At 38.7% G+C, this 23,466-nt stretch overlaps 1 protein-coding gene across 2 annotated transcripts in view; it reads right to left on the reverse strand.

Moving 5' to 3' along the window:
- Positions 1-423: 423 nt before the first annotated feature.
- Positions 424-23,466, reverse strand: part of ANAPC4 (anaphase promoting complex subunit 4) — a 31,601-nt gene continuing 8,558 nt past the window's right edge. Inside the window, exons 8-28 of one of the 2 annotated variants that reach the window (XM_050947559.1) lie at positions 23,083-23,193; positions 22,129-22,212; positions 21,816-21,902; positions 20,374-20,438; positions 20,238-20,280; positions 20,064-20,140; positions 19,475-19,575; positions 19,350-19,401; positions 14,443-14,498; positions 13,772-13,818; positions 9,149-9,205; positions 8,884-8,940; positions 8,140-8,233; positions 6,672-6,769; positions 6,065-6,126; positions 5,935-5,973; positions 5,750-5,851; positions 5,037-5,114; positions 3,925-4,095; positions 3,071-3,194; positions 424-1,736 (exon numbers count right to left, since the gene is read on the reverse strand). In XM_050947559.1, the coding sequence (XP_050803516.1) occupies positions 1,524-1,736; positions 3,071-3,194; positions 3,925-4,095; positions 5,037-5,114; positions 5,750-5,851; positions 5,935-5,973; positions 6,065-6,126; positions 6,672-6,769; positions 8,140-8,233; positions 8,884-8,940; positions 9,149-9,205; positions 13,772-13,818; positions 14,443-14,498; positions 19,350-19,401; positions 19,475-19,575; positions 20,064-20,140; positions 20,238-20,280; positions 20,374-20,438; positions 21,816-21,902; positions 22,129-22,212; positions 23,083-23,193 (1,818 nt within the window). In that variant the 3' untranslated portion in view covers positions 424-1,523. The remainder of the gene's footprint in view (positions 1,737-3,070; positions 3,195-3,924; positions 4,096-5,036; positions 5,115-5,749; positions 5,852-5,934; positions 5,974-6,064; positions 6,127-6,671; positions 6,770-8,139; positions 8,234-8,883; positions 8,941-9,148; positions 9,206-13,771; positions 13,819-14,442; positions 14,499-19,349; positions 19,402-19,474; positions 19,576-20,063; positions 20,141-20,237; positions 20,281-20,373; positions 20,439-21,815; positions 21,903-22,128; positions 22,213-23,082; positions 23,194-23,466) is intronic. The other variant, XM_050947560.1, reaches the window with a different exon arrangement.

A 23,466-nucleotide genomic window follows, 5' to 3' on the forward strand; every position in this document is an offset into this window, starting at 1 on the left:
ATAGCCACTTAAAAAGAAGGTGGATCCAGGTGACTTGTTTTCCAGAACACTCAAACTAGGCCATTTCACAGTTCAAATCTAAGGAAGACTTGAACCGAGCCTGCTCTCCAGCAGTAGTAAATGCTGCAACAAGCAAGCCCACTCTGCAGACAGCAGCCTTTGAACTTTTAGTCCAACAGATGGGAGGGAGCTGATTTTTAGGGAGCTTCATAGACTAAAACCTCTCAAACCACACCAATCACTTTACAGTTACAAAGCTCTCTCTGCCAGTAAAAGGCCCACAAACTTTCTTTAGAAGTTAAGAATTATACATCCAATAAGGGTCCATTAAAAAACATATCAAATTACATATTGATAAGGTGGGAATGATAATTTCTAGACTCACTCGGCATTAGACACACCAACACAATCAAAGAAAAGCAATTTATAGAGAATAGTTGTATAAGTTTTATAGTATTTTTTTTTTATTTTAAAAAAAGTGTAGAACTGGAACACATGCGCAAGTTAACTTCCCCAATTCAAGTCACACAAAGTTTCACTCACACAGTTTTATAGTATTATGTATTTAGCAGCACTGTTAATTCAAAGAGTTGAGCTGCAGTTATAGAACAAAGGAGGCCAACTATTCAGAAACAGGCAAACATTTTCAGATTTTAAACAAGTTTCTAGCTTTCACACTGAGCACCACAACACTGAAAATAAACATAAATTAGTAAAGGAGATGAATATGGCAAAACTGAAAGCATACATCGGACATACAAACACATCAGAATAGAAAAATATATTCTCTGTAATTATATAATTTTCCATCATAAAATACACAGGGGAAAATGTTCAAGAATTGTCTCATGCACCATGCCACAGGTTGCAATATATTTTTGTTGCATATAAAGTAACATAGACATAGTTGGGGTCTAACAACCTTAACGGGTGGGGGGGGGGGGTTGTTTTAACAATTTTTGGGTTCCCAGTAACACAAGCAAGAATTACAAAAGTATGAGTTAAACTTTTGAAATGGGCACCAGCTAAACATGGGTAGCCAAATACCCAATGCACCTCTGCAAACCTGTGTGTTAGTCAAATACGTATGTAAACCTTGGCTTCAAGGGCACAGAGTGTTTGCATCCCTCAACTGGACATAAACATTAAGCACACATCTGAAAATGTGACCCCTAGAACACGTTCTTCTCAGGTAGGTAAATTTATGTGCTACACAGATTGGTTATGTCCCTTTAAAACTCCAGTTGTCCCCCCCGCTCCCCTTTCCCCACATATATTCAATATTCCAGAAAAACTATTGTGCTTGTTGCAAACTAATTGTAACAGAATGAACATTCAGTAAACACACTCTGGAGCAAGAAAAATGGGTTTTGTTTGAGGCATTGTGTAGTATATTCTACAACATCCACAACATTAATAGAATATTTGGCACAGAACAAAGAAAAATATCAATGGTTTGAAGTCAGCTTTTAGACTCTTCTCCTTTCTTTGTTAAAGTGAAGGCACAAATATCAAGGATCAGGTCAAGAATCCAGGCTTGATTCATGTTCTTCTGTTTCATCTGCCTCAGCAGAACCACCACACATACTATTGTGGTTAACTGCAGACAGAGTCAGCTCTTCATGTTCATCACCCACAATCGGAGTTGTTTCTTCCTCCTCCTCCTCTTCTTCTGCCTCTCCATCATCTTCTACATCCATCTCAAACACTCTGACATGACGGAGATTTGAACTTAGCTATGGAAATATTTAGAAATTTTCATTAATAAAATTAACAGAAAAAAAATGATTTGAAAATGTTGGCCAATGCCTTTAAAAACAGCACTTACCAAAACTTTGATTTTCTTTTAAATGGAGTGAAGTAAAGTAATAAGTTAGTGACAAACCTATTTCATTGCTATAGCAGATTTAGAATAAGGTAAATATGACTAAACTAACCTGTTCCAATCTATCTACACAGAAGCAAGCAAACATTTAAGTTGTATAATTATAATTTTTTCCACTCTGGAGAGAAGATGCAGGTTGTCTCCTTCTTTCTTTCTAAGGATCTTGTAGAACACAAGATATAAAAAACATTTTTTTACAAAACAAGTTACCGTATATACACTCGATCATAAGCTGGTTCGTTTATAAGCCGACCTCCCCCAAGATGGGTAAGTAAAAATAGAAAATTGTTATGACCCATTCATAAGCCGACCCTACAATTCAGGGGTCAGCAAACTTTGGCTCTGGGCCATCAGGATAAGCTACTGGTGGGCTGAGATGGTTTGTTTACCTCAAGTGTCTGCAGGCACGGAGGTAAACCTACGCAAACAAAGTGTCCCAGTGTGCCAGCTGCTTACCCTGAGGGGCCGGGTCAGCAACCGGTGGGGAAATGTTTTGGGTGGAGGAGAAGCTGGGGGTCAGGGTAGTAACCCCTGTGACCACCCCCCACATTACCCTACCCTTAGCCTGGGACCCCCCCACGCTCTCCCCATCCCATCCCTTCCTACCTTATCTGGGGAGGGCCAGGGGAAGATCTCTGTGGCCTGGCTGGAGCTGCTCCGGCAGGCCAGACTGGAGGGCACGGCCGCAGCATGTTCCAGCAGGCTGAGCAGCACAGCTGCAGCATGTTCCTGTGAGCTGGGCTGGGCTGGGCAGCATGGCGGCAGCCTGCTCCAGCGGGCCAGGTAGCGCAGCTACTGCCTGCTCTGGGGGGCAGGGCCGAGTGGCATGGCTTTAGCCTGCCAGCCCCGGAGCTGCAGCTGCTTCGGAGGCTGCGGGGGAGAGCAGTGTAGCCTGAAGTGGAGAGACTCTGGACCCGCCTCTTCCCTTCTGGCTCTGCTGCCCCTCCTTGCTACCTCTGTTGGGGGAAGAGGGTGTGTCCCACTTCTCCCTCTCTATACCCATTCATAAGCCAACCCCCTTCTCTGGTGCTTCCCTTTTTCACTAAAAAAATTTAGCTTATGAAAAAGTATATACGATAAGTGCCCTAAGAGTAACAGATGCAGAGTATCAATCTCTTCAGTCACTGCACCAGCACACTATTTCCCTTAATGATTTATATGCTAGACTGTAAACATGATACTTACCACACAAGAAACTTTCCGAATGCCATTCACAGCAACATACTGAGCTTTCATATTCTCCAATACTCTCCACTGACTCTCCAAAAAGACAGTACGTGTAGGAATATCATCAGATTGCTCATCCAGCCTAGATGTAGTAAAAAACAGAAATTCATTGTTAGTGTGTGCAAGCAGCAACTCTACCAAGTAACCTTAGACAAAAATGAAAGAATTACAATTTTACTGCACCCCAGGCAACAGACTTATAAACATTGTGATTATCCTACTGCATATATTCTAGATTTCTGTTACTGAAATTATTATTATTTTTTTTTTACAATATACTCAAAATCTCTCTTCTCCTCCTGAAACCATTATGAGACTATAAATAAATACGGGAAGGCATTGATCCTGCTCTTTCATTCCAAGGATAAGTTAGTTCTGTTCTTTCAGCAGATAGTGATAATACTCATAGGTACAAACACTAGGAGAATGAGGAAGAAATATTCCCTCAACCTTTTATTACCCTATCCCTCTCAGTGCAACTGCAGATCTTGTGTATTCACTCCTGTTCCTGAGTCTCTAGTACTCCAGTGAATGGCGAGGCTCAAATCCTCTTACACAAAAGCAGACAAAGTTTCTACTTCCTCAGTACATACTCAAAATTAGCTCTCCGATTTGTTAAAAAAATCTCAAATATGCACAAACATTAGACTTGGACGTTGTAATCAACTATAATCATCTTCCCTCAGAGGAAGAAAAGCGATTCTTTTCCTTTTTTAAAATATGTGTGTGTTAAGTGTATAACTGTACACAAATCAGACACTTGTATAATCTGCTTTTCGGCTCTTAATTTTCAGGGGGTCATATTTTCATACCTTTTATTAGAATTCAAGCTGAATTCCCTTTCTTGGTCCTCGTCAACATACACTGAAGATAAAGGCAACTGAGCCAAGATTCTCTCTTTGCCTTCTTGTTCAGCATTCTCCTTAAGAACCACGGTTATAGTTTCATCATCATAAAAATGTGCATCTACACAACTGTAGAAGCTATAGCAAAAGAGATGTTGTGTTTAGTTGTATTCCATCAAGTTTTACAAAAAGTAAATGAATAAACTGAATGAATAAATACTGAAATATCTTGAAGTAAGTGATCAGTATTTATGTTTCACATTTTAGATCCAAGTTTTGCCTCAGCCCACAAACGAAGTATTCTTAACCTGGTATTGGGCTATTGATCATAAAGGTCATAAAAATATGCAGTCATGAACCTACGGTTACAGAAAGCTTGGCAGTCCACTGTTTTTATGGCAATGCCACGTGCAGGTGATAGATAATCAGGGCCAAAGTTTGTCTGATCCTTCATACAAAAAGACAGGGAATGGTAATACTATAAAACAGCAAGCCAAGCACCCAGGAAATATTTGGTATTACTGAACCATTGGGTATTGCTGAAACAGGTGTTGGTTGGTTAGCTCTGAAGGCAGCTGTATTTAGCTCTCCCTTGCTGGAAGGTGAAGTTGGCCTGACATGGCTTTTCTGAGATATGGAGAGCAGACTAACAGGAAATCCTGGGAAGAGAATTCCCCAAAGACACTGCATTGAGGAAATTATGCCCAACCATTACACACTTCATACATATTATTTGTTAAGATCTTATTTTGTGTCACTGTTTTTAAGTGTCAGTATTCCATGTTTAGGCAAGAGCAGTTTCAGAGCTAAACTAATTTTGTTTCTATCCAGCAAATTATGATAGTTTCCTTGAACTTGAGTTCAAGTATAAAGTAAGCCACCTGCCCAAAATCCTGTTAGTTACTTTATGAAGATCAATGAGGATGCAAGCAGGTGCCCAGGTCTGCCCACAAAGACCCTGATCCTGAAAGTTGCTCTAAGTGTAAACAGCTGAAAAAAATATTAAGTAGAATAAGTAAACCCTTGAAGGAAAATAATCTGATAAATTATTAAAGATCCTGTTTCCCAGATATACTAACCTTGTATCTGGGCTTTCATTTATACTGTTGTTCAAGAAGTTTCCAAAATCAACAGAAAGTAGTCCATTATTAGCAGACCTAAAGGATGGAGAAAACAAGCTGTGTTACTCATCCTTAAAGTTCCATGCCGAAATACCAGAATCCAAAGATTTACGCCAACTACTGGAACAGACTGCACAGCCTATTTAGATGTGAACAGATAGGCACGCTATACGTTGCTTCCACTCTCAAGGACGGGGTGTGAAGAAGAAAAGCAAAACATAATATGGATGAAAGGACTGAAGTTACAGAATTGTGTTGCAGACCTTGGAATCAGGAGCTACTAACCACTGGAACAAAGCGATTGACTCTAAGAAATTAGGAGTATAACCTGTCTGTACCACTGAGATCATCTTCCCATTCTTACACATTGTGATAAGCTTTGTAATAACTATACAAAGTCTATCACAAGGTTCGAGTAGACCAAGATGAATATTTATAAAGTTAAGATGAAGAACCCACTTAACATTACCATTACTCCTCACTGAAAGGAAGGAGCAAAGAATACTTGACACATTCCCATTTGAATAGAGAAGCATACAATCATGGAAGAGTAAAATAATTCAATTCAACAATGAAGAGCAAGGTCCTAAGCCTGGAACTGGACCTAGATACATCTGGCTGCAGAATCAGGCCCCAAGAGCACACTTTTTCATTCCCCATCAGTTTCTTACCTGGAAACATCCGTGTGCCGCCTCAAAATGTAAATTTTAGAAAGAGAACTTTCTAACATAGTGAAGAGAACATAATGTAAGTTGGAGGATTTGTCATTCCACCTAACATACAAACAAAACAAAAAAGTTAGACAAAAACATCAAACATGGTAAATGAAATACAGTAGGAAGAGCAGTATACTTACATAAAGGGTAATTTAAATAATCGAGGTGTAGAGTCCTCACTAAAACAGCAAACCAAAAAAGGTCAAATGGTAACAATTACAATAATTCTTTGCTAAGTAACACTAAACATAATGTAGGGGGAAAATGTACCTTTTAGATCCTTTGTATAAACGCATGCAAACTGCTTGATATACTGATTTTCCAATCACATCCTGAAACACACCATTAAAACATTCCAAAATACAGAAAAAAATATTCAGTTACACACACACACACCCCTTCCCCACCTTTTTTGAAGTCATCACAATCTACCTGAAAAAGACTGACTCAGCCCAGTTCCTTCTGAATAAATGTCCTTACCACAAAATCTAGTATCACTTGACACACTTCTAAAAAATTATTTATTTAAACCACTGTACTGTTTCTTGGAATTCTTGGAAAATAAAATGAATTAAATTTAAAAATGGATACTAGTTGTGTGTGTGAGAAGCAAAGAACTGAACAGGCAGGGAGATTTAACCACCTTCTCAGCCATATGACAGGCTCGAGACACACTAGAAGGGCAAGCTGCATTACTGCCATCCATGTGGTATACCTCGTCTATGGCTAATTAGGGGACTTCAGCCCTTGGGGCCTGCAATGTGGCACCTTCAATGAGTACTAAATTCACTTTAAACAATTTAGAGTAATTAATCAGAAGATCAAAACAGCAGCAATTGTTGTCCCAAAATGCACACTGTTTGTAACAAACACTTACAGCTGGTTTTTGTAGACACTGATCAATAATCCCCTCCATTTGCCTTTTGACAAAATGTAGCGATTTCTGAGGGTAATAGGGAAACAGCAGTGGACTTTCTGCAAACAAATAATTACGTTTTTAGTGAAAAATACAGTTTTTGTAAAGATACAGTTAAATGAGTTTGCATTCTAGCAGAAGCACAGTGTGGGTCTGGATACAGAAATCAGAATTGGGGTCTTGTTTGTCCTTTGCAGCTCTCTTCCTCACCCACTAATTCAAATGGTATAAACAGGGGAGTTGCATCCAGCCAACTGCTATCAATATATGTGTCATGAAGCATCCTCCTATATCAAAAATGTTTCTTTCCTCTTAGCGAATCTACTCTCTGAGCACAATGGAAAGGGAGAGGGATAGCTCAGTGGTTTGAGCACAGGTCTGCTAAACCCAGAATTGTGAATTCAATCCTTGAGGGGGCCACTTAGGGATCTGAGGCAAAAATCAGTACTTGGTCCTGAAGGCAGGGGGCTGGACTCGATGACCTTTCAAGATCCCTTGCAGTTCTAGGAGACAGGCATATCTCCAATTTAAAATATATATATTTTCAGCTTGAATTTCCTTGCTTTGAGACATGATACATTTCATGCACACACACAAGTTTATTTGTTACTAATTATCTTCTGAAATATATCTAATTCATTTCTCTACAAAGATTTTACTGGAAAAATAATAAATATATGCTGAATTAGAAGGCAATATAAAACTATCAAAAACTGGAACTATAGCATCAATCACAAAACCACTTACGTTCCTAGCTCCTTCAAGCTTACAGTTCTATGCAGATAACAAGGCAAGCGAATGCCTTAATACTTGCTGACTTGTGATACTAACAAGAAGCTGGTTTATACAATCATTCTCAAATTGTGCAGCGTTCTCTGCGGGTGGCAGAAAGCTGGCTGATTATACGGTGCTGGCTATTTCCAGCCACTAAATCAAATGAAAAGATACCTAAATTATATTACATAACTTTCCAGATATATTTTGTCATATAAACAATTGCTGTAGTTGCCATATGGATGCTATATAATTGTGAATAGGAAGAAAGACGAGATAGTCTCTCTGTTCTAATTTGGTCCATGCTATGGAAGAGTTTCAGACCACCAAGGCAGTCAAAAACAATTACTATGAGCATCAACTACTTGATGTCTAATTTACATGAGTGAGAAAAGAATGTAAAAGGGAGAAGGATTCTATAATACCTGGGGAAAAACAGTTTGCAAAACTGTGATCTTATTCTAGATAGAGCAGGGGGTTGTTTGGAAACAACTTTATAGAGCAATGAGATCTGCATGTTTATTTCGACCCCATTGACATTTGTCACCATTGACACAGTATAATCTACTTGCACTCACGCCTACACAGATATGACTAATATTGTCAAATCTGCACATGTATCTTTGATTCACAGTATAACAGCAGCATGCAATACCTTTAAGATGTGTGCTGTTTTGAAGAAAGTTAAACCACTGGTTTCCTTCCGTGTTAGGTGGGGATACAAGGTCATCATCTTCATCTTTCAAGTACTGGAAGAAATGACAGATCCATGCAGTAAATATTTAAAAACAAGATAATTATGACACGTTCACTGAAGAACTGTATTGGAGGAATGTGTGTCATATCTTCACTTAACTGACCTTTTTAGAAAATAAATAACCCAGTTTTGGGGCCTTCTTCCCAGGTTTTTAGAAAATGTTTTATTGTCCATTCTAAATCAGGTTACAGCAAGTTACTCAAAATGCTGTGGAACTTCTCATCAGAGATAGTTATAAACCATTTATCTTTGAAACTGTAATTTCAAATTCTAATACTAGTGGCCCCATGATTTGAACACATCAAGCAAACAGATTTCAATTTCATTCCATCAACATTAGTTTCAACTGTGTTCCACCTTTTTTTTTTTTAAATACACCACACAAAATGAGGAAAATAATTTAAGATATTAATCCAATTAATTTTCTTTTTAATTAATCTTTCCCTAATAATCAGAGAGATCAAAAATATCCTCCACTCTTAACAGATGTGTGTGTTGTGAGCAGCAGGAAGGGAGTTAGAAGGAGTGCTCTTTACTAACTATATAATCTTAATACTCTAGCTCCCTTGTTCCTCTTTCCCTAGCTGGTGCTCGTCCATATACCTTGTCTCTCTTATCTCAATATACAGCCTGATACTTTACCTGACCAACTCTCTCTACATTGAAGTATTTTCCTTTACGATTGTAGAGGTCTGGTGCCTGAACCAAACATAAAACAAATTTTAAACACAAAATACTGACCCAACAGCACTTAAGACAAGGGGAATTAGATGATTTTTCCTAGTGAGATACTTTAACAAAAACAAACAAACAATTTAGTTTAACCAGCCTTTTCAGGTCAGTTGTCTGAAGCAAGACAGAATTAGGGTGCATGCATAAAAGCACTCAGTAAACTGAAATACCTTACCTCATTAAAGTGTTCAGTAAGAAAATCAGCAACAAATGTGATATCTTTTTGAGTCATCTAATGGAAATGAAAAGGGGAAGACTATAAAATAACTATAATTCAAACATACGTAGAATGTAATAGGTTCTAAGGAGGCAGGTGACAAAAGACTACAGCTAGATATAAAAAGTCACTTTTTTTTTTTTTTTTAAACAGAGAGCTAAATGTTGGGATCGAGAAATGAAACATTCCAAGAAAGTCATAAGAGCAACAAGAAGGCAAAGTGGGGGACTCTGCTTACTGTTTCAGATGTCTATACACAAATGCAAAGAGTATGGGGAATAAACTGAAAGAACTGACAGTATTAGTCCATAAACTAAATTAGTTAATTGGCATCACAGAGACTTGGTGGGATAAATCTCTTAACTAGAGGGGTCTAGCTTGCTCAGAAAAGGTGAACAGAGGAACAAGGGAGACGTTACATTGCACATCAGGAATACACGCTTGTTATGAAGGTCCAGAAGGACGAGAGAGGGAGACCAATTGAAAGCCTCTGGGTGAAGATAAGAGGGTGGGGGGGAAGAACAGGGGCAATGTCATTACAGGAATCTATTACAGACCAACAAATAAGAAGTGGTGGTGGGTGAGGAATCTCTACAAAACACCACAGAACTATCCAAATGTAAGACATCATTGTAATACGGATTTCAACTACCCAAGCACCTGTTAGACAAGATAAATCAAAGTGTCCAATAAATTCTTGGAATGTACTGGGGAATGTGCTTTCAGTAGGTGGGGGAAGTAACCAGCCCTTTTAGACTTGATTCTGACTAACAAGAAGAAATTAGTTGTGAACCTGAAAGCACTCTGGGTGAAAGTGATCATGAAATGATAGATTTCATGATTCTAAGAAAAGGAAGGAGTGAGCAGCAGAATAAGAAAAAAATTAATTTCAAAAACACGAATTTTAATAAACTCAGAGAACTGGCAGGTAAAGTCCTATAAGAAGAAAAATCAGAGGGAAAAAGAAGTTCAGGAGAGCTGGAAGTTGTCTCAAAGGCACAATATTAAAGAAATGGAAAAACTGATAAGTAAAAAAACCAGCACAAGTAAGGACAAAATGTGTTGTACCTTGTGAGGGACATAAAAGGCAATCCAGAGAGGTTCTATATATACACATTAGGAGGAAGAGGAAGGAAAGTTTATGTCCTCTACTTAGTGGAAAAGGATAGCTAATAATGGACACCATCAAGAAGACGGAGGTGTTTAATACAAACTTTGCTTCAGTTTTCACTAAAAAGGTAAACCATGACCAGATACAACACAAAAAATACTAAACCAGGAGAAAAGAACACAAGCCAAAATAAGGAAAGAACAGGTAAAATAATACTTAGATAAGTTAGATGTATTTAAGTCAGCAGGGCCTGATGAAATGCACCCTAGGGTACTTAAGAAACTAGCTGAAAAAAAAAAATCACAGAACCATTCTCAATTATATTTGAGAACTCATGGAAGATGAGTAACGTCCCAGAGAACTGGAAAAGGGCAAACATAGTCCCAGAGAACTGACAAAGGGCAAACATAGTACCTATCATTATCTAAAGGGGACCCAGGGAATTACAGACCAGTCAGCCTAACTTCAATATCTGGAAATATACTGGAACAAAATTATTAAAACAGTCAATTTGTAAGCACCTAGAGGATAACAGGGTAGCAAGTTATTGCATTCATGTATTTGTCAAGAACAAATTGAGCCAAATCACCCTAATTTCCTTCTTTGATTTTAGTAAGGCTTTGGACACAGTACATGACATTCTCACAAACAAAGCAGAAAAATGTGGTCCAGGTGAAGTTACTATAAGGTGGGTGTAAAACTGTTTGAAAGACTAATCAAAAAGAGCAGTTATCAATGATCTGCTATCTAATGGGGGCATGTGATGGGTTGGATCACAGAACCCTCTCTGGAAGCTGCCATCTCATGTGCCAAGACTACCCGTGTTCCTGTTTTCCCTGCCAGCTCAGGACTCCAGCACCCTGTCTTGCTGAGCCAGACACTCCCATCTGCTCCAACAAAGACCCAGGGTCAAAATTACTTGTCCCAAAGCTGCAGGTTTACCTGAAAGTAGCTCACAGAAGTATGCTTGTCTTTAGCACTCAGATGCCCAACTCCCCTGTATAAAGCTTATGCAGGGTAAACTCATAAATTGTTCACCCTCTATGACACTGATAGAGAGTTATGCATAGTTGTTTGCTCCCCCAGGTATTAATACATACTCTGAGTTAATTAATAAGTAAAAAGTGATTTTATTAAATACAGAAAGTAAGATTTAAGTGGTTCCAAGTAGTAACAGACACAACAAAGTAAGTCACCAAACAAAATAAAATAAATGCGCAAATCTATGTCTAATCAAACTGAATACAGATAATCTCACCCTCAGAGATGCTTCGATAAGTTTTTTCCTCAGACTGGACACCTTCCAGGCCTGGGCACAATTCTTTCCCCTGGTACAGCTCTTGTTCCAGCTCAGGTGGTAGCTAGGGGAGTCTTCATGATGGCTCCTCTCCCCCTTTGTTCTATTCCATCCATTTATATATCTTTTGCATAAGGCGGGAATCCTTTTGTCCCTCTCTGGGTTCCCACCCCCTCCTTCTCACCAGATTAAATATGGGATTACAGTTCAGGTGACATAATCACATGTCACTGCAAGACTTCAAGCCTTCATTCCTCCCAGCCTGACTCACAGGAAGGCCTGCCTGCAAACAGAACCATCCAGTCAAATGCCCTGGTTAATGGGAGTCATCACAATTCTAAACCACCACTAATGGCCCATACTTTCATAATTACTATAGGCCCTCAGAGTTATATTTCATATTTCTAGTTTCAGATACAAAAGTGTTACATGTATACAAATAGGATGATCACACTCAGTAGATTAAAAGATTTGTAATGTTACCTTACAAGAGACCTTTTGCACAAAGCATATTCCGGTTACATTATATTCACTCATTATCAAATTTTTATAAAATCATATAGACTGCAACGTCACACAGGACATACACAGTGGGGTCCCATAATGGTCTGTCCTGGGTCTGATACTTAAATAATGGGAGTATGCTTATAGAATTTGCAAATGACACTAAGCTTGGAGGGGTTGCAAGCACTTCAGAGGACAGAATTAGAATGCAAAACCCTGATTAATTAAGAGAATTTATCTGAAATCAACAAGATGAAATTCAATAAGACAAATACAAAGTACTAGACTTAGGAAGGAAAAATCAAATGCACAACTACAAAATGGGGAATAACTGGCTGAGCAATAGCACTGCTGAAAAGGATCTGGGGATTATATTAGATCACAGATTCAATGAGTCAACAGTATGATGTCCTTGCTAAAAAGACAAATATTATATGGTATATTAACAGAAGTGCCATATGTAATACACAGGAGGTAATTATCCTACTCTACTCAGCAATGGTGAGGTCTCAGCTGGACTACTGTGTCAAATTCCGGGTGCCACTCTTTAAGAAAGATGTGGAGAAACTGGAGAGAGTTCAGATGAGAGCTACAAAAATGATAAAAAGGTTTAGAAACAATGACCTATAAGGAAAAGTTAAAAAAATTGGACGTTTTAAGTTTTGAGAAAAGAAGACTGAAGGGGAAACTTGGAACGGTCTTCAAATATGTTAAGGTTACTACAAAGAGGATGGTGATCAATTGTTTTCCATGTGTACTGAAGGTAGGAAAAGAAATAATGGGCTTAATCTGCAGCAAAGGGGACTTAGAAATTTTTTTTCCCCCCCAATATATCTAACCTAAGTATAGTTAAACACTTGAACAGGCTTCCAAGAGAGGTTGTGGAATCCTCATAAATGGAGATTTTTAAAAACAGATTAGACAAACACCTGTCAGTGATGACCTGGGTATACCTGTTTCTGCCTCAGCAAAGGAGACTGGACTAGATGATCTCTCAAGGTCCTTTCAAGCCCTATTTCTATGATTTTATAGAATACACCTTAATAGTAGCAGAGTAGCAATTTTGCTAGTGAAGAATACTGGGAAGCAACAATTTTCTTCAAAACAAAGTGAAATCAAAACACAAAGCTTCACATTAGTAAAAGTTTACATGGGCAGCAACTGCTTTCATATAGCGTATAAAGGACTGCCACAGAGAAAATCATGCAACAGCAGTGATATTAGCTTAGACCCAGAGAAATAGAAGGACTGCTGACGGGAGGGGCAGAAGTAGACACCCCAGTCAGGGCCAAGGTGCCCACTGGAGAGGGGAGCAGAGAGTAAGCCTCCTTCAAGAGGTGAAAAGATCCACTATACAGCCTACTCACTAAAATGGTCAACATAGTTTACTCAACTTCAAAGAGAAAAGTGATAATTTTTTAAAAAGACTATTAGACATAAGGCTGGCCACATTACAGCTGATAATGTGCAACTGACGGCATTTCATGCACTAACTATCCCAAAGGACTAGCATGGACAGCATCATTCTTTAAATTGAATTCACTTCAAAGAAACAACCTTAAAAGGTTGGTTTTTGTTTCTAACTGCACCAAACCACTGGCTACCCTCAGAATTAGACTTAGCAGTGCAATATTATAAAAAGCATCTACTAGGAAGAAGTTACTACTACCTTGTTCAGCTCTGGAAGAACATGATCTTCTGACATCCTCAGCATGGCTGGGGAAAAATGAGAACAGCAAAAATGCTATTTTTCCAATACACTTAAAATTTTCCTAAGGTAAAATATTAAGATAAAGATGATAGAGCAGGAAAGTTTTCTTTTTAGATGCAATATTGACTAGTGCAGGGGACAAGGAATCAAGATTCTTAGGTTTTATTTAGTAGTATGATTCAGTACTAATATACATTTTGAAATGAGGTGAGAGAATTATTTATCTATTAAGTGACTGCTCTACATTTAAACTGGCCAAGAGCAGCCATTGTTAATATACAGGAGATAAACCATAGCCAGAGATTCCCTCCGCCTCCCAATTACCTATATAAAGGAAAAAAGTCACTTTAACGTGTATGAATTTCCAGGGTGGCAATAAATAGGAAGTCATAACACCAGCTTCACAATTGGATTTAGTCAATCTATTTTTTGCCAACATTTCAAAATTTAAATTTCTTTTTTAAAAAGCTATCAAGGAGCTTATCACACTACATTTGTTAGAAGTCAATTCCACAGATTAACCCACACGCAAATATTTTTACACTAATTCTAATATGCTATGACAATTCCAAAGCAAATAATTAAAATATAAAGCAGATATGAAATACTTAGGATATAATTAAGCTTACCCACATACAACCATCGGAAAAATGCTTTGAAGTTTTTCATACTACTGTCTATAACTCTGTATAAAAAGAGAAAATGAAAATTGGTAAAAGACTTGATCTAAACAAAGGCCACAAGCTGCAAGTTTATGCAGAAGCTCTAACTGTATTATAGGTGAGGATGGCAGCAATGCCTTACGCTTCCCATTACAAGACTACTTTCAGTTGTTTATAACTTTTCCAAACTTTAACTCTTTGAGCTGAACTTTCCTTGCTAGATGTCTGCCTCAGGCTGAATTGTTTCGGAAAATTTCAGCCAAACTGGTTCAGTCATTTTGGAGAAAAAGGCTAGGGAAAAATATGTTTCCCAGTTAAAAGATTCTGATGACCTTTTCTTTGATAGGTTGTAGCACCCTCATGTTTTGGAGTAGGGACTTGAAATTTGGAAGGATGGCAGATACTTGTGTCGGGGTATGCCTTTTGTTGTCCGCATGAGAATTCACCCAATATTTTGTCAAAACTATAAGCCGGGGGCATGGGGGAGGGGGGGAGGGGAATCACAGCTCACAAATGCTCAGTACAGATTTGAGAGAGCCTAACAGCTAAAATCTCTGTAGATTCCATCCTCACTGAGCATGCTCCATGCCCTCAAAGCTCCTATAGATGACAGGATGGTGCATGTACAGTCCCCACAGAGCAGTAGCGCACGCTCCCTCCAGTCCAGGGTTATAGCAGTGAAGTTAGAATTTTCTTGTAATTGCTGCTCCCAGCTACTCTAAGCCAGGCACTGGAACTGAGAGCAGGGAAATCTCTCTCCTATGCTCTCAAAAATTATACTACTACCACCATCTAAACACTGTGGCGGAGGAAGCCATTTGATTCATATACTACTCCTAGGGAAATTCTGTGCCACTGTGTGTGTGCAGAATTCACATCCACCGCAAAGTCCTTTGCTTCCCTGATAGGGAAGCTGCAAGAACAGTCACTCACCCCTCCTAGCAGTGCAGGTACATCATTTCAGGCACTCAGAGCAGCCACGGAAAGGTAAATGACCACAGGGCTGGGGACACCCCAGCCAGTGGCTCCTACCCTGAGTTGAGATCAGCTGCTAGTCCTGGCTGAGCTGGAGGTGGGGGGAGAATGGGACTTCCTCTTCTCCTGCAAGGAGTGGCCGGGGAGGGGTCAGACTCACCCCTAGAAACCTCCCCCAGCTCCAGGAAGCTCAGCATCCTCCCTTACTTCCTGCTCCCATCACTCCTCAGCCATGGGGGGGAGGAGTCACTGTACAAGAGCTGTACTCCCATCCAGCCAACCCCTACATCTGGATCTCTGCATACTCAGACCCCACCCTCATCAAGCCTCACCCCATACACCCAGAACTCTCCCCCTCAGCCTTCAATATCCAAACCCCACCCCGCTGAACCTCAACCCCTGCATTTGGAGCCCCCTGCACCCAGACCACCGCTGGCACCCAGAATCTCGCTGAACCCCTCTGAGTTACCCCCCCACACTGAGCCCCAACCACTTTCATCTGGATCCCCCTGCAGAGTCCCACTGCTCCTGCACCTGGAATCCCCACCACCATGAGGCTCTGTGTATCCAGAACCCCCCTACAACCTGGACCCCACACTGAGCTGCCTGCATCCAGATTGTCCCACACAGAAGCCTCTCACCCCACACCTGGATCTCCCCACACTGAGCCCCTCCACACTTGAGCCTGCCTGCCCCATACTGTGGTGCGCCTGGCATGGAGGAGCAGAACCCTGAGGTGTTTCTGGGGGCAGGCCCAGCCCTTGAACTGTGTCAGGGTTGGGTGCATCCTCACCACCGAATCAGTGTTCCAGGAGGGGGGAGGCTATAGGGTGATCTCCAGCCTCTATGCAACCAGTGGCCTGTGCTTCCCACTACCATGCTGGAGCCTCCACATTTATTTATTGACAAATAAAACTTGCAGAATTTGCACAATTTAAAAATATTGTGTGCAGAATTTTTAATTTTTTGGCAAAGAATGCCCTTGGAAGTCAAATGCAGAGGGGATAAAAGCCAGACAGGAAAGAGGGAAAGGAGTAGATTGGGACAAGGAGTTTGGTAAGACTAGGTCCAGAGGGGACAGAAACTGAGACTGGTTGGGTGGGGAGCCAGATTTCAGGGAAGGAACAAGACACAGATCAGATGAGGTGTTGCAGGGACTGGGTGAGCAAAAAGCCTGGAACAGTGAACCAGAGACAGGATGGAGGGCACGAGACTGACATTAGACAAGGAGCCCAGGGAGCAGGGCCGCCCAAAGGGGGGAAGGGGGCAAGTGGGGCAATTTGCCCCAGACCCTGGGCCTGGCAGGGGCCCCCACGAAAATATAGTATTCTATAGTATTGCAACTTTTTTTTTGTGGAAGGGGCTGTGAAATTGCTTTGCCCCAGGGCCTCCTGAATTCTCTGGGTGGCCCTGCTAGGGAGGCAGACTGGGACCCAATGGGAAGGCAGAAAGGAGGAGAGAGATTAAACAAGGAACTGGGGTGAGGCAGAGAAGTATGGCTCAGGTAATGGCTAGGAAAGGTGTGGGTAAGTGGAGAAACTGGTAGTCAGTGGAAGAATGGGATTCCAAAAGCAAGCCCAAAAGGGGGAGCCTAGAATTGGCTGGGCAAGGAGACGGATTAGGATGAAAAGTCTGAGGAGTGATGATTGGGTAGAGTAAAGAGAAAGGGACTGGGACAAGGAGACAGGGTAGGGGAGAGAAAGGACAGACAAGTTGGAGGGGATGGGGCAGAAGGGATCACAGCTGGGAGAACAGACAGAAGTGTCTAACCATTAGACCATACTCCCCTCCAGAGCTTGGAATGGAACTCAAGATTCCTAAGTTTCTCCATTCCTCTTGTTAGTAAATATCTGAGAAGCCCATTGGCAAAATGTGTGTCTCATCTTCTTGTAGTGCTGGTCCATACAGAGGGTAACAGCTTACTACTGCTGTTACTCCATTACCTCACATGGCAGAGGATCTAAAGGTTCCAACTCTGCTGATGATCCATGTGAGTATCAAGATGATACCACCTAATGGAATTTCTATTTTTTTCCCGTTTACTTTTCTAATAACCTAGGAAATTGCACATACATAAACTATGTGAAAGGAAAATTAAGTTAGTGATATATACCTAAGTTTAAAACTACTCTGGTCATTGGAAATTACTCATTAAGAGAACTAATTTTGTTGAAATATGAACTATGGACTAAACAATATCAAAAATTTTATATTATTACCCACAAATTTAGCTAGGTTACACGATTAATGTTAACTATTATTAAGGTTGCAAAGTCAAGTGCATGTGCTTGTGCATTATGATACAGTCTCCAGTTACATTTATTACATATTTTGGATGGTTTTCTACATTTTCAAATTTATTGATTTCAACTACAACACAGAATACAAAGTGTATAGTGCTCACTTTATATTATTATTTTTCCTTACAAATATTTGCACTGTAAAAATGATAAACAAAAGAAATAGTATTTTTCAATTCACCTCATACAAGTACTGTAGTGCAATCTCTTTATCATGAAAGTTGAACTTACAAACGTAGAATTACATATTAAAAAAACTGCATTCAAAACTAAAATGTAAAACTTTGGAGCCTACAAGTCCACTCAGTCCTACCTCTTGTTCAGCCAGTCTCTAAGACAAACAAGTTTGTTTACATTTATGGGAGATACTGCTGCCTGCTTCTTATTTACAATCTCACTTTCAAGTGACAACAGGTGTTCGCATGTCACTTTTGTAACCAGCATTGCACGGTATTTACATGCCAGATATGCTAAACATTCGTATGCCCCTTCGTGCTTCAGCCTCCATTCCAGAGGACATGCTTCCATGCTGATGATCGTTTAAAAAAATAATGCATTAATTAAATTGGTTACTTAACTCCTTGGGGGAGAATTGTATGTCTCCTGTTCTGTTTTACCGGCATTCTGCCATATATTGCATGTTATAGCAATCTCTGATGTTTGTTTTAAGAACACTTTCACAGCAGATTTGATAAAACGCAAAAAAGGTAACAATGTGAGATTTTTAGAAATAGTTACAGCACTCGACCCCTGATTTTAAGAATCTGAAATGCTGTCCAAAATCTGAGAGGCGCGAGGTGTGGAGCATGCTTTCCGAAGTCTTAAAAGAGCAACACTCCAATGCGGAAACTACAGAATCCAAACCATCAAAACAGAAAATCAACCTTCTGCTGGTGGCATCTGAGTCAGATGCAGAAAATGAACATGCGTTGGTCTGTACTGCTTTGGATCATTATCGAGCAGAATCTGTCATCAGCATGTTGCGTATGTCCTCCGGAATGGTGGTTGAAGCATGAAGGGACATATGAATCTTTAGCACATCTGGTACGTAAATATCTTGCGATTCTAGCTACAACAGTGCCATGCGAACATCTGTTCTCACTTTCCGGTGACATAGTAAATAAGAAGCGGGCAGCATTATCTCCTGCAAATTGTAACCAAACTTGTTTGGCTGAAGTAGGACTGAGGATCTAAAGTTTTACATTGTTTATTTTTGAATGCAGTTTTTTTTTTTTGCATGTAATTCTTCATTTGTAAGTTCAACTTTGATGATAAAGAGCTTGCACTACAGTCTTTGTATGAGGTGAACTGAAAAATACTATTTCTTTTTGTTTATCACTTTTACAGTGCAAATATTTGTAAGGAAAATAATAAAATAAAGTGACCACTGTACGTTTTGTATTCTGTGTTGTAATTGAAATAAATATATTTGAAAATGTAGAAAACATCAAAAATATTTAAATAAATAAATTTCAACTGTTATTCTATTGTTTAGCAGTGCGATTAATTTTTTTGAGTTAATCGCATGAGTTAACTGCGATTGATCAACAGCCCTATTGAAAATTAAATTGTGTTGCAAATCTCCAAATAAATACTTACTGAAGAAGCTCGTTTGCTTTCAAGATGAAGGAGCCCACAGCAGTAATAGCATCTGCAAAGACAGCAACCCTTTTTAGTTTTCAAAATGAATATCAGTGTGATGAGTAGTAAGCCAATTACTGTACCTTCAATTCCTGCTGCATCTAGTCCAAGAGACTCATATTTTTGTTTCCACGATGCCATTCCTTTCAGTTCACTCAGATGGTACAACAATGCCTCAGAGCCACTATTACAGAAAAGCATAATTTCTTAATCAAGTAGAGACTCACTGTTTAACTGACAAAATATTTTATACATAATATCTTACTCTTTTACAGCACTTTCTCATCCCTACGTTGTAAAATTCTTTCAAATATATCATTACTGTCATTTTACAGAAAGCAAGCATTCTGTCCAAAAGTATTACTTACTTTTTTTGAATCACAGCCCCCAGCCCCTAAACATCAGTTACAGCACATTTCTTGTACTGTGTTAGACTTTTCTAGCACTAATCAGTTATATAAATCAAGTATTTTTTCCCTTACAGTATTTTAGGGAGATAAGAGTTAATATTCAAATTACATTTTATAGTTTTCTGATGTCACAAAATAACAGACTAAACTCTGCATGGTCATGGCAAGAAGACGTCATGTTTTTGATGGGGCTCAGTTTCTTTTAAACGAATGTTTACTAATAAATTTATCTCTGTAATTTATTATGTGTTGTACGACTTACCTCTGCAAGTGACTTATGACTAATTTTTGTATACTGGAGTAGGAAGACTCTATGGACTGACCAAGCTTTTTTAGACCCTGATAGAAAAGAGACATGCTTCATTACAGTATATTAATAGGACACTTATGAAAGATAGTGAAATAGACCATTTAAAGACAGTAAACATTACTATACCTTTACTGTTAGTTGGTTCATTAAAAGTGCTTGAAGTTCAAGGCTAAATGACAAAAATTAAAATAAGTGTTCTTTCTTTAATCTGAATATGCATTTACAAGTTGAAATGGAATATAAAAACCCAAGCTGCAACTACCTTGCTTTGCCCCACAAGAGCAACTGCATAAACTCATCCTGTACAGAAGTGGTTGTGTTCTTTTCCTGTTAATCAAAAATTACTGAAATAAACTGATTATTTTTATTTCATTACAAATATACAACATTAGAATGCAAACACCTCATTTAAAATACAGAGAAACAAAATACATCATTGAACACTGAAAATGCATTCTTGATCATTGGAAATTCAATGATTAAAATAGAAAAAATGTTCACTACTTTCACATTTATTCCATTAGTGATAAGAGTTTTAAACATTAATTTTATTAATTCAGAATCTATGTTACCAAACAATTTTTTTAATTTGTTAAATACTTGCAAGGATTACAAAATTTATGCCACTCCAACAGCATCTCATTGATATAGCTCCCTTATACATATTCTACTATACTTTTTCCTACTTGTCATAAAGACAGTGAGATGAACTGAGCTGCAGGTGCTCCAGTTCAATAGTTATGATAATTGGAATCTGTGCTAGGAAATTATTTGCTTATAAAAAATGGAATTCAACTTTAGCCACTCACAAATTAAGAGTATAAATATACTGTTCAAGTTGTACACTTTCATGGACAGGCTGGTCAATCACTAACAGAAGTATATTCAGTGGGCTAGAAAACACAAATCTAATAAGAGGGTAATCAGCCAATAATTATATTAGTGGACAACCATCATTACTGCATGAACATGAATCCATTAAAATAATGAGATCTACAACAGTCAATTGGTAGATCATCATCGGACTAGAAAGTCTCAGGATAATACTACTGAACCCTCAAACAATGCTTTTTCAACTTCAAAGCACTTGGCAATACATTAATTTCTAATGGACTCCAGCTTGCTTCTGAATTTACAGAGACCATTATCCTGTGATAGCTGTTCATTATACAAGATATAGACAAATTAAGAGAAAAGCAACAAAAATGATTAAAGGTCTATGAAGGAAGATTGAAAAAAAATGGGTTTGTTTAGTCTGGAAAAGAGAAGACTGAGAGGGGACATAACAGTTTTCAAGCACATAAAAGGCTGTTATAAGGAGGAGGAAGAAAAATCTTTATCTCTGAGGATAGGACAAGAAGCAATGGGCTTAAACCGCAGCAAGGGAGGTTTAGGTTGGACATTAGGAAAAACTTCCTAACTGTCAGGGTGGTTAAGCACTGGAATAAATTGCCTAGGAAGGTTGTGGAATCTCCATCAATGGAGATTTTTAAGAGCAGGTTGGACAAATATCTGTCAGGGATGGTCTAGATAATATTTAGTCGTGCCATGAGTGCAGGGGACTGGACTACATGACCTCTCAAGATCCCTTCCAGTCCTATGATTTCTATGAAAGCAACAGAACTGACATATGAAATAATTTAATATAAATAAGAAAGCTATTCATTCTCTGCTTTCCCCAAATAATTGCTTATACCACAATACCTGCACAAATTTGGTTAGACGCGAGTCCATCTGCATCAATATTTCTTCCCATGCTTCACACATACATGTCAATGACAACTTTATATACTGCAATGCAAATAAAAGTTAGTGCAGTGACTTCTTTAAAATTCAGACAAAACATACATATGTTCTCATAAGAATCTTATCTTTACACTTCTAAAGCTGTGCTCTATATTAACTTAAAAATCAACCTAAATCCCTAGGTAAGCAAGTATTTTATACTAATAAGGTTAAAAAAATCCAATGCCTATAACAACTGTGGTATTAAAAAGAACTCATAACAAAAATGTACCTGCAGCAGAGTTGAAATATGAGTAAATTTCCTGGCCATTCGAGTTACCTCAGGTAAATAAACTGATAGCAGACTGGTGTCCAGCTGTAATATGCAAGGCAAGCAACAGTTATAATAGGATGGTTTCTGTTACAATAGAAGCAGCAAAGAGTCTTGTCGCACCTTATAGCCTAACAGACATTTTGGAGCATGAGCTTTCGTGGGTGAATACCCACTTCGTTGGATGCATGCTGTTAGTCTACAAGGTGCCACAAGACTCTTTGCTGCTTTTACAGATCCAGACTAACACGGCTACCCCTCTGATACTTGTTACAATAGACCGGATCATGTGCATTAAGGCAAAAACCACAAAAACCTTGTCCATTCTCCATTTTAAATTTTAAACTCAACAGATAAAATAGTTGTTTAGATCACAGGTGAAGTACACATTTCCTTAACATATCTATGCCAATCCTTGTTATACATCTTAGAAATCTAATACTTGTTTTTTGTGTTTTGACTGGCATAGAGGCAATGTAATAGACACAGACTAACTGAGATCTTAACTGTAGTATTGTTAAATTGTGTCAATATGGAAAGGCTTGGCAATCTGAGTCACTATAATAGGGAACAGTACAACTGTCTAGTTGTTAGTTTGACAGAAAGGAGACAGTATATAAAAAGGCTTTAGAATATGGCTGCTGTTCAGAAAAATGCTAACATTTTAGAGCTTCATCACTGTCAGTCACGTATTAAAACAATCGGAGTCAAAATGAAGAATCCAAAAAACCTAAATATTACATGGACTTTAGAGAAGGTGGAAATAAAAATAACGTCTATCATTATGTAAATAGAAATGAGGACAATATATTAGAATTGCTTGATATGAGTAGTAAAAATAAATAGTTTTAATATTTTAACAGAACATTTAGAAAACACTACTATTTGTGTGCTTGCAGTCTCCATTTTACTCACCTGGAAATACGTAATCTCCGGTGCACTGTCTGGGGAAACTTGCACCTCTGTAATGACTGATAGCGATTTCAAATCACTAGAAAAGCATAATCCAAGGCAAGAACCTGCCACCTGAAAGAGTCCCATGTAAAGGGGTTAAAGTATCTCAGTTTCTCAATAGCCCCATAAGTACAAGTACATATACTACACTGATTTTTAACTACACATATGCCCTTATTTCAAACAGAAACTGAATTCTATTTCTGTGTAACTATCAACTGAAAAGAGAAAAAGTCTCTACTAATGAGAGGAAGCAAAAATGTGTGCTTACTGTTTTGTTTTGGATGATCAGTATTAAATTAGCGCACTTGGTTTCAAATTATACAGGATTTGAAGTTTTCCAGA

Source organism: Gopherus flavomarginatus, chromosome 3 (genome assembly GCF_025201925.1).
Source record: "Gopherus flavomarginatus isolate rGopFla2 chromosome 3, rGopFla2.mat.asm, whole genome shotgun sequence".
Taxonomy (NCBI): domain Eukaryota; kingdom Metazoa; phylum Chordata; order Testudines; family Testudinidae; genus Gopherus; species Gopherus flavomarginatus.